At 38.4% G+C, this 16,487-nt stretch overlaps 1 protein-coding gene across 6 annotated transcripts in view; it reads right to left on the minus strand.

The window, feature by feature from the left end:
• The window catches only part of MYLK3 (myosin light chain kinase 3), a 48,722-nt gene extending 32,248 nt beyond the window's left edge, over window positions 1-16,474 (minus strand). For 3 of the 6 annotated variants that reach the window (XR_010306055.1, XM_064160307.1, XM_064160312.1), the window contains exons 1-2: window positions 15,245-16,474; window positions 11,867-11,974 (exon numbers count right to left, since the gene is read on the minus strand). Coding sequence is in view for 5 of the 6 variants with exons in the window: in XM_064160307.1 (XP_064016377.1) it covers window positions 11,867-11,974; window positions 15,245-15,247 (111 nt within the window). In the remaining variant the exon portion in view is untranslated. Of the gene's footprint in view, window positions 1-3,581; window positions 3,662-4,946; window positions 5,174-11,866; window positions 11,975-15,244 lie in introns of those variants that run through there. The other 3 variants (XM_064160311.1, XM_064160310.1, XM_064160309.1) reach the window with 3 other exon arrangements.
• Window positions 16,475-16,487: the final 13 nt, after the last annotated feature.

Here is a 16,487-nt window from a genome sequence, read left to right on the forward strand (position 1 = left end):
GATGTTAGGAGGAAGTTCTTCACAGAGAGAGTGATTTCCCATTGGAATGGGCTGCCCAGGGAGGTGGTGGAGGCACCGTCCCTGGAGTTGTTCAAGAAAAGCCTGGATGAGGCACTTAGTGCCATGGTCTAGTTGACTGGATAGGGCTGGGTGATAGGTTGGACTGGATGATCTTGGAGGTCTCTTCCAACCTGGTTGATTCTATGACAAGAACAATGCTAGGTCCTGCTGTCTCAACTCAGCCATGAATGGTGAAAACAAAGCTGTTCTGCAATATCATTGTGTAGTTTACTACTCTAGTTTCTGGGATATGAACTATCTGAAGAGATGCTCAATAGAATATATTTAGACTGCAAACCACTATACAAAATTGAAGTTGCAGCACACAACACCTTTCTCTTGAGTTCCCACAGAGCATAGGAAGATAGTGTTAACTACTGAGATACTCAGAAATTTTCAAAGGCACATGTTTTTATAAAAATCCCAGCCTCTCAAAATGGCTTACTACTGCCAATTGTTTATTTTGTTCAGTCCGTCCACCTCTTTTCCTAACTCTCTATCACTGCCTACACATTGCCTGACAAGACTGAACCCAAGAATGGCAGTTCACAGAGCCTGGGATACCAGATCTATCTGCTGAGTAGAGGAGTAACACTCCAGATAAATATGAGTCTGAATTGCAGGTGTCAAGGCCTGGTCTCTATCAGGCCTATCCATGTCACTCTGTAATCCAAGCATCAAATAACTGAAGTAAAACAAGAGACAACTATGCAAAGAGAGTTTAAAAGGTAATTATTCACAGTGCAAAAACAAAACTAGAGATGAGCATATGAGCCAAGAGTATCTGAGTAGTTTCACATAACATCAACACAGGAATGCTAACAAAAATAAGTCTGAGTAGCAAAATCAGCAAGATGTTGACCCCACCCCCAAAAAGAGTGGAATGCACATCAGCTACCACAGATGAAATAAGAGAAGAATATCATGACTATCTTAATGTGAAAAACCTGATGACTTTAGATATCTCAAAAAGTGGCCACATCCTAAAATAGAAGTCAGCAAATCAGAGGAAAGCAAGCAGCACCACTAAAGCTAAAAAGATTCATGTAGCTGAACAATGTTGTTCAGGTCATGGGAAAGAAAAGCTTGAAAGAAGCAGAGGCAATGTGGTCTTCAAGCACATGTCTGAATGCTCTTATCACTGCCTCCCCCAAAGATGATCCAAATTCATTCATGAAACACAAATGCCTCATTGTATTGCTTGAGCATGAACTATACACTCTGTTGTACCTGGGCAGTTACATTTCCAAACCATCTGCAAACACACTCAGGCCACTGTTTACAGAGCTGCCTAGTGTTATGAGTCTTTCCATAACACCAGGATCAGCTGAGCCAGCCACTTACTTGAGTACAAGCAGGCAGATCAACAAGTACTATGCCAGAAAGACCACCGTCAACATACAAACAACAGGCTCCTCACTGCAGTCACTGAAATCCAAAGTGTACACATACTTATCAGCTCCCGCAGAAACAGGCTCAAACCCAACTTATAGGCTGCTATTCCACATGGGAGAAGTGAGCTCTCACCATGGTTAGTAAGAAGCTTACAGGTAAGAGCAGTTCTCACCAACTTTACTAAGACCTGCACACATGGTCCAAATCATTATTTATTCTTATACACCTCTGGTCGGCTCATATCATCCAAAAGCATTCTTCTCTTTACCTCGTTCTGTGAATGTAAGGGCCAGCTTTGTGACCAAAACAAAGAATGATTTTCCATGAGTTAAACATAATAATTTTAGTGTAGTCACAGTAATGTGATCCAATGCAAGATACTCAAACCTTATTTTTTATTCGTATCTCACTGAGAACTAGGAAACCAATAAATCTTGCTAAATCTAAAGCTGTGGAGCTTAACATGCTTTCAGAAGAGAAGTACCACTGTCACTACTTTTACAGAAAAGGAAAATGAAGCAATCAATACTGAAAAACTACTCAAACACAGACAGATCAACTACAGAGAAACACAAGATATTCTAAATCTCATTATAGCCTTCATATTATTACATACATAATGTAGACAGAGAACTGCAGTACTAACTTCTTCCCCCCCAGAAAACCCTTGGATTATTTGCTTTGATAGTTCCAAAGCCACCTTCTTATAGCCCTTTCTGAAATATCCTCCCCCAAGAAGTATAAGGCAACAGGCACACATTTCAGCTTAGTTTCTTTCAGGTTTAATCTTGATCTCTTTAAAAAGAAACGAACATCAGCAATTTAAAAACATCATTATCTGTTCAGCACGAAGAGCAGTTAAGTAGTATATAAAAATTAATAGACAAAAATGTTTTCCTGCTATGTCCCCATAAACAGACAATAAATCATGTGGCCACAGGGGTAACAAACATATCTAGTCTGAGCCATTCTGTTTCTTATGCAGTAAATGATAACTTATATTGTACTTATGGATACATTACATTCACTACATGACACTGCATTAATTTAAGGCTTCAAAACAATATCCTACTTGTTGAAACCAGAAATTTTGTTCCTTTTTTTCAACTGGGCCAGAATTTATTTTATTTATTTTGACTGAGTTCACTTATTCCATAGGCTCTTTAAAGAATGAAAACTAATACAAACTCTTTAAGGAAGCCCACTATGGCTATTACTGAATGAAATACACAAGGAAATTCATTCTTCAAAATTTTGGAAGGGAATTGTCTTAAAAACTCCACAACAATCTGATCCATTCTCCTTTAAAATGCTACTCCTACAACCTATTATAATGTTCAAGCAATTAAATCAAGCACACATCGCAAATCCAAGCAAACTGAAAAAACAGAGGTCCCCCTAGACTACCTACCACTGAAGCCACTCAAACTTAACTCCAGGAATACATTTAGGAGACAGGCGTTTAGGAATAGCCAACACTGGTTAAAAAGCAGGTTCTCACCCTCTTTTCCACCAGTGACTTGTCTGTTTGTCTCCTCTTGCAGGGTTTGTGGTCCATTGTTAAGTGATTCAGCTTTCAGAGTCAGACTTTTTTTCATTTGCTTGCTTCAGATATAATGGGGTTCTGATCTCACAATTTTTAATGGTTACTACAGAGCACATGTTTGAAGTATTAAGCATTCACTGTTCAAACTTCATGTGCTGCTTTTACCACACATGGTTCCTCATAAGATCGTTTCAGCATGAGCCTTTTCAACAGATTGTCTTAAACTGAGACACATGACAAATGAAGTAAGAAGTGGTAATAACCAACCTCCACATAATTTGAATGGCAGTTTGGTATCATGAACTACAAATACATCTCTTGGAAAGTAAGTTACTAAGTTTCACATGTGCCAAGGCCCTCATGAAAAGTAAATTTATTTACAGAAGTGAAGCCTGCAGTCATCATTTAAGAAACACCTCCTTAACATCAGCAGGTGTTCTGTAAGCCAACAGACTGCAAACCTGGCCAAGAACATGGAACAAACAGCACTTCACAACAAGCACCAAAACCAAAACTGCGCCATCTAGAAAGTTCTCACTTTCAAGCTGGACTCAAAATAAACCAGTAAGGAATCACTTACCGTGAATCTCTTTATGTAATCAGAAACACAAAATCCTCCCATGCTCACACGAAGGGATCTGTGCAGGGAAGTTTCTTGATACAAAGTTCCCATCCTGTTTGGCTCCTGCAGTGGTTGCCCAGGTAGCCTGCAGCCTTTTACTGAATAATGCTGTACTGCCTCCCTGGATCTTACTAGAATTCTGCTTGTGTGATAAACGAGGCATTTCATCTTATCCAACACTACACCAGGCATTTCAATCATTTCACTTCCTTATCAGCAGTACTAAGTTCTATCTGTATCCCAGCAGCTCACTTCCTGAATTACTGATAACAGTTACTGTAAGGCATGGAAACAACAGATGACCAACAAAACTCCTGAGTCACTAAGGAGTCCTTTCTTTGTTTTTCTCTGTTATTTTGACCAATTTACCTTTGCTTCAGCTGTAACTCAAAGACAGTATGTTTGCTTCAGCCAAGCAGTGACAACACTGTCATTTATCCAACTGCTGTTCTTCAGCAGCAGCACCCATTATTGCTGCAGCTTATTTGCTTTAACATAATATGACTACTACACATATGGGCATTTATTTTATTTCCCATTTTTTAAGCATAGGAACAGAAGGAACAAAAAAGGACAAATATTCATACTCCACTGAAATTCACACACCTATTCATGCCTTCAAGAACCTTCTCTACAGTCTGATGTGACATACAGTCGTTCACTTCAGTCTATAAAATAGCTTACAGTCCAAAGTACTCACTCATGTGTACACAGTCTTCAAGTCCATGTAGGCATACTTATGAACCCTTAGATTTAGAATTCTTTTCTTCCTACACAGGTGAATTAAAAGTCATGATGAACCCAAATGATGTTCCTCCTCATGTATTTAGTGCTCAGATGATGAAGACCTTTCTATTTTGCCCTGTGTAAAATATATTCTTTCTTTCTGACAAGTTCTTACCTATACTACTGTGTCAACAGAGTACAAACAGAAAAAGACAACAGATACCAAGATGTTGGATGACCTAAGAAAAAGTTCTTGAGAAGTAGAAGCAAATCTGTTTTCAATTTTCATCCGTGTTGTGCCTTCCTTTCCTACTCTGCCTACTAGCTGCAGAAGAATTAGCTCCAATTATTATCTACAAGTGATCTAATACTAATCTAAGTCCTATCAAGCATGAGTATACAAAATGATAGCTACTTAGTATGGACCAGTGACCTCTGAGCAAACAGACAGGTATCTCAGACAGCAGTACCTGGGCTTGGCATGAGCCATATCTTCACTGTTTGAAGCTAAAATAGAACTGTGTCTTACCATAGGCAGAGTGCACATGCACTCTCCCTTGAAATAACCAATGAAGCAATGGGGATAAGATACTGTACCTTTAGCATTACTATCTAAGAGATGTCAGGTCCAGAAGTGTGGGTATAGATCTGGCTACCCCTCTCACAGCAAAAACAAGTGCTTCATTTCCACTTGGGTTTGTACAGCAAGATAACCAATATGCTGTTAAAAAACAAAATAAAACCAATGTGAATACAGACAAAAACCACTGAATTAAGGTGAATGAGGAACTCTCGCAGGGCAAAAACTAGGGAGAAGATGGCAACACTTGCTGTGCTGCAAGAAGTTTTTACTGCCTGGCAGGAAATGTTTTTCAGGTCATTCAACAAACAAGTGAAAAGGTAAGGAGCTGCCTGGGATACAGAACCAGGTGATTACAACTTGTAAAGACAGGGTTGCTCTACCAAGAGTTTAGTACTCTAACATCCTGGTAAAGGGACATTAGAAACCTGAGGCTGCCCAAGACACTGGAGTAAAGCCTCCAGAAACCTGAGGTCAGTCTCAACCGCCAGAATCCTGTATAATTTCTGCCTCTGTGCCTTGGCTTTTCCACCTACAAAACAGAGTTCAAATCCTCCCAGCTCATAAAATATCTTCAGAGCTTTGGACTCTTATTACTACTCCTTCCTTTGAAAGGTAAATCCAACTCATAAATCCTAGGTCAGAACCACCTCAAAAATTTCGAGATTTATCAGCTATCTCCATAGAGCAGTACAGGAAACTGGTGTCTTCTTGAGCAGTAAACACTGAGACAGCTGTGGAACCATTTTGCCTGGATACAGTAAGATTGTGGCACACCTTGTGGCAGCACCTTAAGCAGCACTCTGAGCATTTGATCAGGAGCATTATCCAGCCACTCTCAATGGAAAAAGAGACTGTCCACATGGGTATCAAGTTCTTGAACATGTCCTTAAAGCTCCTTTATTGACACCTAAGTGATAACATGAATTAAAACGTTACTGTAGATCCTAAGAAAACAACAAATACTACAACTACTCAAAAGGTACAGCACTTAAGAGATCAGTCGGGAGATCTCTAGAGTCAGGGGACCAAAAAAAATCATTTTTAATACATTTGTGACTTATTCAAATAGCACAAGTAATCATGCTGTTACTCCAGATTTAATAAAGAGAAGCTATTACTTAATGTGGCAGCAGAGGCATGTACAGCATGTAAGTGTCATGCCACAGGGCAAAGCTTGCATGACAAACAAATCTTTCAGGAAATCTGGCAAACACCCCAGAACAAGTGAGGCTCAGAGTCTGCAACTTTCTATCACCAGACCTAAATACAACACTGTAGAGTAAAACACCACCTTACTGCAGTTTTCATCTATTAATACAAATAATATAGTTACAATGATGAGTTCCACAGACTTTGGGTTTTCTCCATTTTAGCTTCTAAAAGCTATAAATTTGGATCTTTTCTGTCACACATTTTCATTTTTGATCCTATAATGTCAATTCTGGACTGTTTTCAGAAGAATATTAACAAATCAGTAACATCAACATAACATTTAATCCACAAGACAGAAATAGTACTCTCTCCCTAAAGGTACATGTAAAGCAAATGGGCAATAGACACAAGACTATCCTTTAGTACTAGGGAATAGTCCAGTGGATTTTACACACAAGGAAAATCAGAGTTTGGTGCCTTGCCCTAAAATACTGTGAGCTAGAGTCAAGGTAAGTGCTGACTAAGAACAAGTATTCTAGTATAAGCTTTGCAGATGTCACAAGACATCATTTGCTTATAGGAGAAATACAAAACTTTTCCAGAAACCACACAAGTGGCACACAACAAATTAAATGAAGATCGAGGATACATTTCAGTTTTTAGAGTGACCTTTTGAATCTGCTAACTTTAGTCTCCAAAACTCCTCATTCAAAGCAAGACAGTTGACAGTTAAAGCATTTGACATTTGGGGTGAACACCAAGAAAAGGAAGAAGTTAATGTCCAGAGGCTATGAATTATAACAAGCTTCCTCAGCCAGCTGCTGGCTGCACTAACTACACAGCAACATGAAGGGGCTCAGCATTTGAGGTGACCTCTCATCTCCCATCATCAGCCTCCATGAATTCAGAGGAAAAGCATTTTTCCACAAACACAATAATCAAAACAACATTCATTAGCTGGAGCTGTTAACATGGCAGTGAATACAGGTATCTTGCTTCCTAAAAATAAACAAGAAACAGCTTCGGTCCACTGACACATTTCTTTTACACACTGAAAAGTTACACTTAAGTATTTCAGAGACTTGTCATTAATTATCAGAGGCAGGGAGCTATTAACACTGATGTCATCTGGTCCAACTTCTTGTGACTATGCCCAAAACATCTAATTGAAGGTTCACAGCTCTTTTCCAAATGGAACCGCCAAAATCTAGCAATAACTTACCCTTTCATTACGTTTCCATCCATGCAACAAGCTGGAATTGAATGCCAGCATACAGGAGTGTTCCCAGGGAAATGTATACAGAATCAGTAGGCAAAGTAATGATACCAGAAATGTCCAAGTCCTCTTCTATATCTCATCAGGACGAGTATTCAGGAGCCTGTGAAGACTCTGACTGACGAGGCATTTTCCAAGAGCAGTCAATTTCTGATTGTCTCTGTGCCAGTATCAGCACATTTCTAGAGTTGCTCCACTCACAATGGATTAGTATTAAAGGCCAGGTCTGAAAGCCTCCCCACCTCATTAATATTAATTTCGTATTTTAAATCCCTTTTACACAAGGGCTCATACCTAAGGCTAGAAGTCTCAAACTACAGTCCATTTTTAAACCTGCAGTATTCGCTCTCATAGTTTCAGAAGGAAAATACTAGCAGAGACAGTTTTAGGCAGGCTGCTTTTAAGAGAATAGTATCCGAGCCTTGCTTTAACTTCATTAGCCCACAAAGACACTAACATTAATCCCATGTGCAACACACAAACCCAGCTATCAGCAGATTTTCATTATTCTCCTTTTGTTCCAGCTGCCAAAGCAGATGGGTATAACATTTGCAGCTGAATAAACTCAGGAAAAGCATTCCACCTAGAGAACAGTTCAAAAATAACTACAATCATCATAAAAACAAATTAGAGGACACAACTGACTTAGTATCAACTTCGTTTCCTGGCAAGCATAGTTAGATGATTTTGCATTCAAAGCTTACCACATTACACAGCAAGCCTCTCTTCAATGGCTGTAAAAAAAGGTGGAAGGATAACAGATTCAAACCTTCTCTGTAAGAGTGAGCATCAGTTTGGTTTTGCTTTTGTATAACACAGAGCCTTATTACATGGATCAAGTCTGCAGGTGCCAACAAAGAAGTCTGGGATGCTGAGGCAGAGAGCATGCACACCCTTCCAGTCTCCATTACTGAAGAAAGCAACAGCAAAAGGAAAAAGTACAATCAACTTCACTAGTTTTATGTTGCAAAGAATTAGTTTTAACGGAGATTTGTTGTTTGAAAGCCTGTTACTTTGTAACACAGGGGAGTAACAGTTCACAAAAACCTGAAACCAAAGGATTTGACACCATTGCTTCCCTCAAAAAAAGAGCACATCAAACACACTTCCCAGAAGTAGACCGTTAATAGCATTGGACAGTAGATTTTTAATCAAGGTCCTGCTTCACACACATGCTATTCTGTACTTCATAAAAACAATTAACTCATACTGTCTTGCCCACTCTGAGGCAGTCATGAAGTACTGCAGGTAATTACAAACTCTCATTTAATGGGCCACAAACTGGAGAAGACTCAAGTTCCATAAGCCCCACGAAATACACACCAAAACTGCATATCCAATGAACACATGGAAATCAGATGCATAGGTTCCTTTATATGTGACTGAAATTCAGAGCTAAGTCTTTTCAGCTGTATTGTTAACTCCGGCTGTATGGATTGCTGACTAGACACTGGTAGAAAGTGTAAGTAACTAGGTTCATTCAAGTCCTTAAAAATCTTCTTTACAAGATGTTCCCTCATCTGAAAAACAAGGATTTGCACTGTCAATCCCACTCCCAACAATAGTTTCAAATCTTATTAATCTTCTATATTGTGTCTGAATTAGTTTCCCACAAGCCCAGTAAACTCACTATTAAGGATACAGATGGGGAAGCCTAAACAGAGAGAAAAAAAAATATATCCTCTAAAGAATTAGCCTCCCAAACCACTGAATTTTTAAGTGAAAAAAGAACAGCTCAATTCTGAGGACAGCTTGAGTAACAGTATCCCTACTCCTCCTACAAATGAAGCACCTTTCCAGTCATCTCTCCCTGTTCTCCAAGGTGCCTTCTCTGCCATAACATTCTACATAAGGTGTTCACATCTCTCACCAATAGCCTTCACATACTCATCTTTAATTCTCATTATTCTATCCTTCTGCATTATCTATTATATATGGGCAGAAAAAGGAAAATGTATGTTAAGTCCTAGCTTGGTCAATCTGCTCCCTGTTTCCTTCTTGCATCTGGAGTGAGCTGCAATTAGCTTCCTCCCTCTACTATATAAGGAAATTTGACTGCAGCTACAGCACTAATAAGGAGAACTGCATGCCTGAAATTCCAGAAATTGAGATTAATGTAATCATAGCAGTCTGCCAGTGGCTTTTCAAGTCATTGTGCTTTTGGGTATTATTGCAGTCAACGACTGCAAGCTGTCAAAAACCCCTTAAGATGATTATCAGTTTGATCAGCAAAGAAGAAGTAGCAAATTGACAAGCAGCAAACACCAACCTCAGAAGTCTTTCATCTCAACCTACTTGTTAGTCTTGCAAAATATATGCATATTATTGTGTGACTTCCTCAGATGCCCCCATGTTCAAATAATAAATCTTCTTGTTTGCTAATAATGCATTTCTAGCATAGGTATTCAAAACAAAATCTGTCCCCTACTACTTTCTATTTGCTTTTATTTTTGATCATTTTGCTTTCAAGTTCTTGTATCTTCCTGTGTACTATTGCCATCTGTCTCAAAATCAAAATTGCTGAACAGTATCCATTTTCTCTTCCAAACCCTGTACTCCTTTAACCTTTTTTTTCTCTGAACTACATTTAGATGCATACACATGGGCTGTAAGTAAACGTGAGCTTCACTGTTGCTAAGTAACTGTGGGCCAGTAGATAACACTGTCAATGTTGTAAGCAATATCACACAAGTTGCCAAGTTTGTAATTTGGTTAAGTGCCAATGAATGTAAGCTGAATATTTCAGATGACTCTCAATCTTCTTCAAATGGACGTGAGCAACAATGAAAGAATAACAGAAGCGACTAGACTCAAGAGTAATCCTACACACTGTGAGACACCTTGTCCCTATCAGGACAGTTAGGCTACTCTTTAGAATGCAGCTACTAGCATTTATCTAAATTGGACTTTTTCAACTTCCATTCAGCCCATTACCACTTCCAGGTGAATTCAAAACATTCCTCTATAGAAGTGTTAGAAAGACATTAGACAAAATTTTAATCATTCAGTTATTGCTTTAAAACAAACTTTTTGAAAGCCTTTCATTTGGTGTCATGACCTGTCATTACAAATAAAAAATACCACACAAACCTCAGTCACCTCTAACAATTCCATAATTCTAAAGCTCATCTCCAAATCACAGGATCACAGGATGTCAGGGGGTGGAAGGGACCCAAATTGATCAAGTCCAACCCCCTTGCCAGAGGCAAGGCCATAATCTATCTCAGGTCACCTTAAAATGCCATCTCTCTACAGAATTAAGTAGCAAAACTACAGGATTTGGATTCCGAATCAGTTCTTGGCCAAGACTCAGTAATGTCCATGTTTTAAGCATTTCACAACGTAGTGTATACTTTTTCATTCTGTCTTAAAGAACAGAGATGTATTATTTTCTCAAGAGAAGCAGCAATCAACCTCCACTGTTTCAGAAAGCTAAATTCAAAAGCAGTTATACCTTAATCCTTATTGTACAGTAACATTAAGTACCTTAGTTAATTGCAAAAATGTAAAACATTGTAGTTCTAACTTCATGAGAGGTTACAGATCAACATTTCAGTTTTTATGAAGCACTCCAGCTGACAGTCTCATGTTAAATAAACAGCTTTTTTTTTTTTGTACTCACACTTTATGTCTGACTTCAATCTTGTGTTCAAGATAAAACCTACTCTACCTTCAGGACACTGTGTGGTGTCACAAGACAGATTTAATACCTACTGCATCTCTTACACGTGTTATGACAAGATGGATCTAGATATTCATGAACTATGCTGTCAATAAACTGAAATTTTACTGAAATTAAAATGTTGTTTAATATACCAGGCTTATTTTAATTTGCCAAAGAAGTAAACCTCATCAATAAGCATTACTTTCAAACACATTACAGACCACCATGCAGAGCCTGTAAAAACAGTGTTAAGACTCAGTATCCTTTACTCATTTTACTGAGAATCAGCAGCCTTCATTCACCTCTTGCTCCAGCTAGTTCAGGTACCCGAGATGAAGCACTTCTCTGTTGGTGGTGACCATCAAGATGAGGGGTCCAGATCACCTACACAGTACGCTCCAGCCATGCATCTCCTGTGTGCTCACACGTGCAGAAGCACATACATTCTACTCCACAATTTCCCCAATTGAAGTAACTTTGATCTCAGTCTGAAGATTTTTATTACCAAGATATTTTCAATAAAGTATTTATAAACTGTTTATTCAAGACAAAACAAAAAACCATGAGACTTGGAAAGCTGCCAGACAGTATTTGTACTCGAGGTATCTGTTATGCTCACTGATCTTAAGAGCTCTGTCCACAATCAGAAGTAGGATTTAAATTTTTTAATCTTTATGGCATAATTAAAGACTAAGTTACAACCAAGAGAAATAACCTATAGTAGGAAACAAAACACAGTTAGCTAACTTTTTATTAGATGTAGTTCAGTTTCTATGTATGAAGCTAAGCAGTACCCAGAAAAGCAGCTTTTGGCAAGTGGGAAAAAGATGATGGAGGCGTACCTGACTTTTTTTCTTAGGGGATATGCTGCATGATGACAAAAATGCACCCAGAAAAAAAACAGGTTTTGAGTTTGAAAAACTTCCGTGAAGGCAGGTTTGGGGTTTCTTCTGAAGGAAAAAAAAAATATATATACCACATCACAAATATGCATACAAAAAAACTCACCACACCAAATAAAGCTCAAAGGCAATTACAACCACCGAAAAACAAAACCACAGATTCATGCATTTCCACTGCCTTCTGCCTAATCCATTTCTTGGTTTTCACTTAGATTGCACATCCTAATGAACAGCTATCAGCTGTGAACAACCCTTTGTACACAGCAGATAAAAAGCCCAAAACACTCTCTCTACATAATGCTTTCGGCTCATTATGAACTCACAGCACCTAGTGTGTATTTTTGCAGTGCCTGATCAACCACAAGGTGGCATTCTCAACAGAGAAACTGCCTAATTAGACAACTGTGAGGAAGCCAGACTCTTGAATTCTGTTAACACTAGTGAGTTTTGAAAGTGACGCCTGAAAAAAGAGGGGAAAATATTATTCTGCTACTTATTAGAGCTCTCCTACCGCCACTACTACCACTGCAAACTCCAAAAATGACAAGTATATAACTGGGGAAAGCAACAACTTGAAATGCTGTGGTCACTTGCCAGAATCCACAAGTGAAATAAGTAGAAAGCCTACTAGAAAACACTGATGACACTGTTAATAATTTGAAGGATAAAACTGTTTTTAGACTCACCTGAAAGCACTGGTTAAACTTGTTAATATCTGTTCTGCTCTACATTCATAGTAAGCAAGAAGTGAGGCATTACAGCTACAGGTAATCCTGGTCCTGCAGGATTACTAACAGTTGAATGACTTCAAGGTCAATTTTTGGCAAAACGAATTGATTTTCTGCTCCTTAAGATCATTTCATAATGCAAAGAGCATGTAGTTCCAGTGATTATGAGCCCTGCTTAAACACACACTCCTCACCCAAACAAAAACACTTGTGCAAAGGCACCCAGAGATACAATATCAGTATTTCCACTAGTTCATGCACATAAAGCAATCATGTTCTGGAAACAGCAACTCAAAAAGGCTTAAGCTGTATAGAAGTGTGTAGACAGCTTCCTTGTTACACTGTTTAATCACAGGTTAGCAATACCTTAAAGGTTATCCGTATCATAAAGAACAGAAGTCAAACACCAGGTACTGTTAAGTATCAAGATACCAAGCATCCTTGACAGTACAGTCAAAGATACAAAGAACAGATACAGTGCTGATAGTAGCCTACACCAACTGCTGTGTCACCAAAAAAACAAAACACAAACACCAGAAAAACATAAATTAAAAAATATTTTAAAAAATAAAAGCACTAAATAAAAACAACCCAAAGACCTTGTTTGAGATTTTGTATTTGAAGCAAATACCTCCATTCTACTCTCCCTTTCTGTAAATTTTGCAGAGTGATGATAGGTGCTACAGGGTGATGATAGCCTGCAAAGTACTCCACAATAACTTGACCCATCTCAAATTTTTAATCAACCAGAAGAGTATCAGAGTGAAACTAACAGGAAAACTAAAGATGTTTGTAACATTTGACCACAGAAAACTTGACATCTATAGGACTTTCAGGGAAGGTGAAGCAGCTTCATTCAACTATTTTTTTATTAAACTGCAAAATGAAAGTTCAGAGTACCTTGATCTGGACAAACTAACCTCTACCAATTCTCACAGCTCAATAGCCAATATCATATACAACTGAAATCATCTACTTTTAGTGAAGACAACCAGTAATACCCATTAGCAGGCTTTGAAGCTCATGTTATGCTGGAGTAAGTGACATTCTGAAGAAAAAATATTTCAGTGTACTTTCACTGAAAACGAGACTATGCTTTTTTCCAGTATCAACAGTAAGAACGTATGAGTAGACAGCAGCGGTCTTTAGATTAAGGCTGCCATCTAGTAGCAGAATAGGGTAAATGCAGAGAAATCTCAAGATAGCCAGCTGTGAGCCTGCTTGATGGTCTGACATTCTGCTACAAAGACCTACAAACACTGGAGGCATAGTTATTCATCAGGAAAGAAGTGCCAGGAAACAATTTGCTAGATGGTGGTTTATAAATAGGCACTTCTCTACCATTCAGTTCACAACATACAATTTACCTAGCCAGGTAAGCAAGCACAGAGGCAGCACAGCAAGATTTTTGTGGTGATAAAATATTTGGTATTTTTTCAAGATAATTAAAAACCCTGCAACTTAATTCACGTTTTGTGAAAGAAAACTATTGTTCTGTGTGAGGTTTCATACTACAAAATGCAACAAAACCAATTAAGTTAGATTGAACCACAAGGGCAGGGCCTAAAATCTTACACTGATCTAGGAAGTCAGAAAAAAGCTTTGCACAAGGAACTTCCTGGAGTGTTACCATATTTATTCTTGCCTCTTGGAAACTACTGTTTCCAGTTATGTGCAGTTTCCAAGTATGTGAGTGCTGCAGTACATAGAATTTCACTCTCTCATCATTTAGCTGTCACTGGGTTTATTTTAGTTTCATAGATAAAGAGGAAATATGTTCTGCAGCTACGATCTACAATTATTTGCCATAATGTTTCACCCACTGATTATTTCTAGTGCACAAAGAGCCCCTGAAATGCCATCAAGTTTATGTCTATTTCACACAGTGCAGACAATTGCCAGTTCAGTCACTGACTATGTTCCAAGAAATCCATGTCATAACACACCACATCTACAGAGTTACGAGGGATTTTGGAAGATTTTGAACTGTCCTGTCTATATAGGAAACAGTTGCTTCTGATCGCTGGAAAGAATGCCAGGACTCCTGTTTTGCAAGATCCACTGGTGAAAACCCACTTCCTCCCCTGGCTATTTTTAAGGCCACCTGCTTCCATTACAGCTTTCTCAAAGAACCTTCAAGTCAGCCAAGGAAGAAGAAAAGCATGACAAGTGAGAAAGAGCTGACAGCAGAGACCTGATGAAGACAAGGGGAAGTAGTACAGAAATATAACTCAACTACTGCTTAAAGAATCTCTTTAATGAAGGCTCAAAAAAAGGAGAAAAAACAGCCTTGTGCTTTTGAGAAGTATAAACATATTTCCCATACTTATCAGAGAAAGCACCGAAAGTCTGAAGTTAAATTTTGTCACATCTAACAACATCAACTTCAATCCTCAGAAGGTAACTTTAATTCCACATACAGGAGCAGAAATAAATTGATACCTGTAGTAATACAGGTTAGAGCACTGTATTAGTATTTCCCTTTAATCCTCCTGATCATTCTAACAAAAGCAGCAACAGAAGCCTGATCTTATCCTTAAGCTTTCAAAATTAGAATTTCCCTTTAGTCATTCTGACTTGAGTAACTTACCATGCAAACACATCCTCTATCCTGAAGAGTTACTCATATGTCCTTACTACTGGTATCTGTGACAGGCTACAATTCTGGAAAGCAGAAGTCTACACGATGTAGGGAAGCAGGCCTTGTGTTCACAGTTCCTCATTTACTGGAACAAAGACAAATGTGTATTAGCAGTTTAAGTGCATTTCCATACCCATCCCTCTCACCTAGTGTTAAAAAGTACTCCACTCTTTAGGAGTTAAGAACTGAAAATCACTTCCCTGTGTTTCCTGCTTCTGTGTACAAAGTTTGCATCTTTGGCTTAGCTCAAAACTATCACAGCTCCGTTCTTTAATCAGTAACTGATGAACAGTCAGTATTTCATAGCACATAGCTATAAATAGAAATTTCTGCTCCCACACAGAGATCAGCTCTGTAGCAGAATCTCATTAGGTGATTCTCACTATTCAAGTGACACTGAAAAGCATGAGTAATACCGAAGAACAGCTAGAGGCATTTAGTCGCATTCCTCTTAAGAAAGTGAATGAAAGGTGACAAAACCCTAATAGGTCAAGTTTTAAGAACAAAATTACCTCCTACAATCCTTGCCTCGGGATTTTATAGGGCATTAACTTTTTTTATCTTGGAAAGAGAAAAATCTCTGCAGATTTACTCAAATAAGAGTTTTGGCTCAAATTGCACTATATCACTTTAACAAAGACTCCTTTGCTGAGTATCTTCCCTGAACCTACTTTTTTACCCAATCAGCTAACTTATGCACACTCAGGTAGACTTTTGCTTTGGTATTTACTGTCAACACTCTAAATGCAATATTGCTAAGAATTACACTTTTAAAAGACAAGCAAACATGTTATTGACAGTAAAAAGAACTATTACATCCTCCTCTCTCAGAACTACCAGTAAGATGACAGCTGCAGATCTCTCTGATGCCTGCTTCTCTCCCTCTTTAGTAAATGATGAGCCAACAAACAGTATGGGAGAAGTACTTACCATTTGGACAACGCAAGCACCCAGCAAACAGTTGTTAGAAAACAAATGCTTAAGTCTGAAACTTCAGAAATCTGACCTCAAAAAAAGGGTGTAACTTTTTCAAAAACAACTCTATGTAGCAGGAAACCATTTTCTAGAGAGAATTCATCAACAATAAGAACCTGTCAAGCAACTCCAAATGAAACTGCTTTGATTTTCTTCATATCAGAATTATATCATGCCTATTAAAAAAAAAATAAATGCACAGTCATCCCTAGGATGG

Source organism: Pogoniulus pusillus, chromosome 20 (genome assembly GCF_015220805.1).
Source record: "Pogoniulus pusillus isolate bPogPus1 chromosome 20, bPogPus1.pri, whole genome shotgun sequence".
NCBI classification, from domain to species: Eukaryota; Metazoa; Chordata; class Aves; order Piciformes; family Lybiidae; genus Pogoniulus; species Pogoniulus pusillus.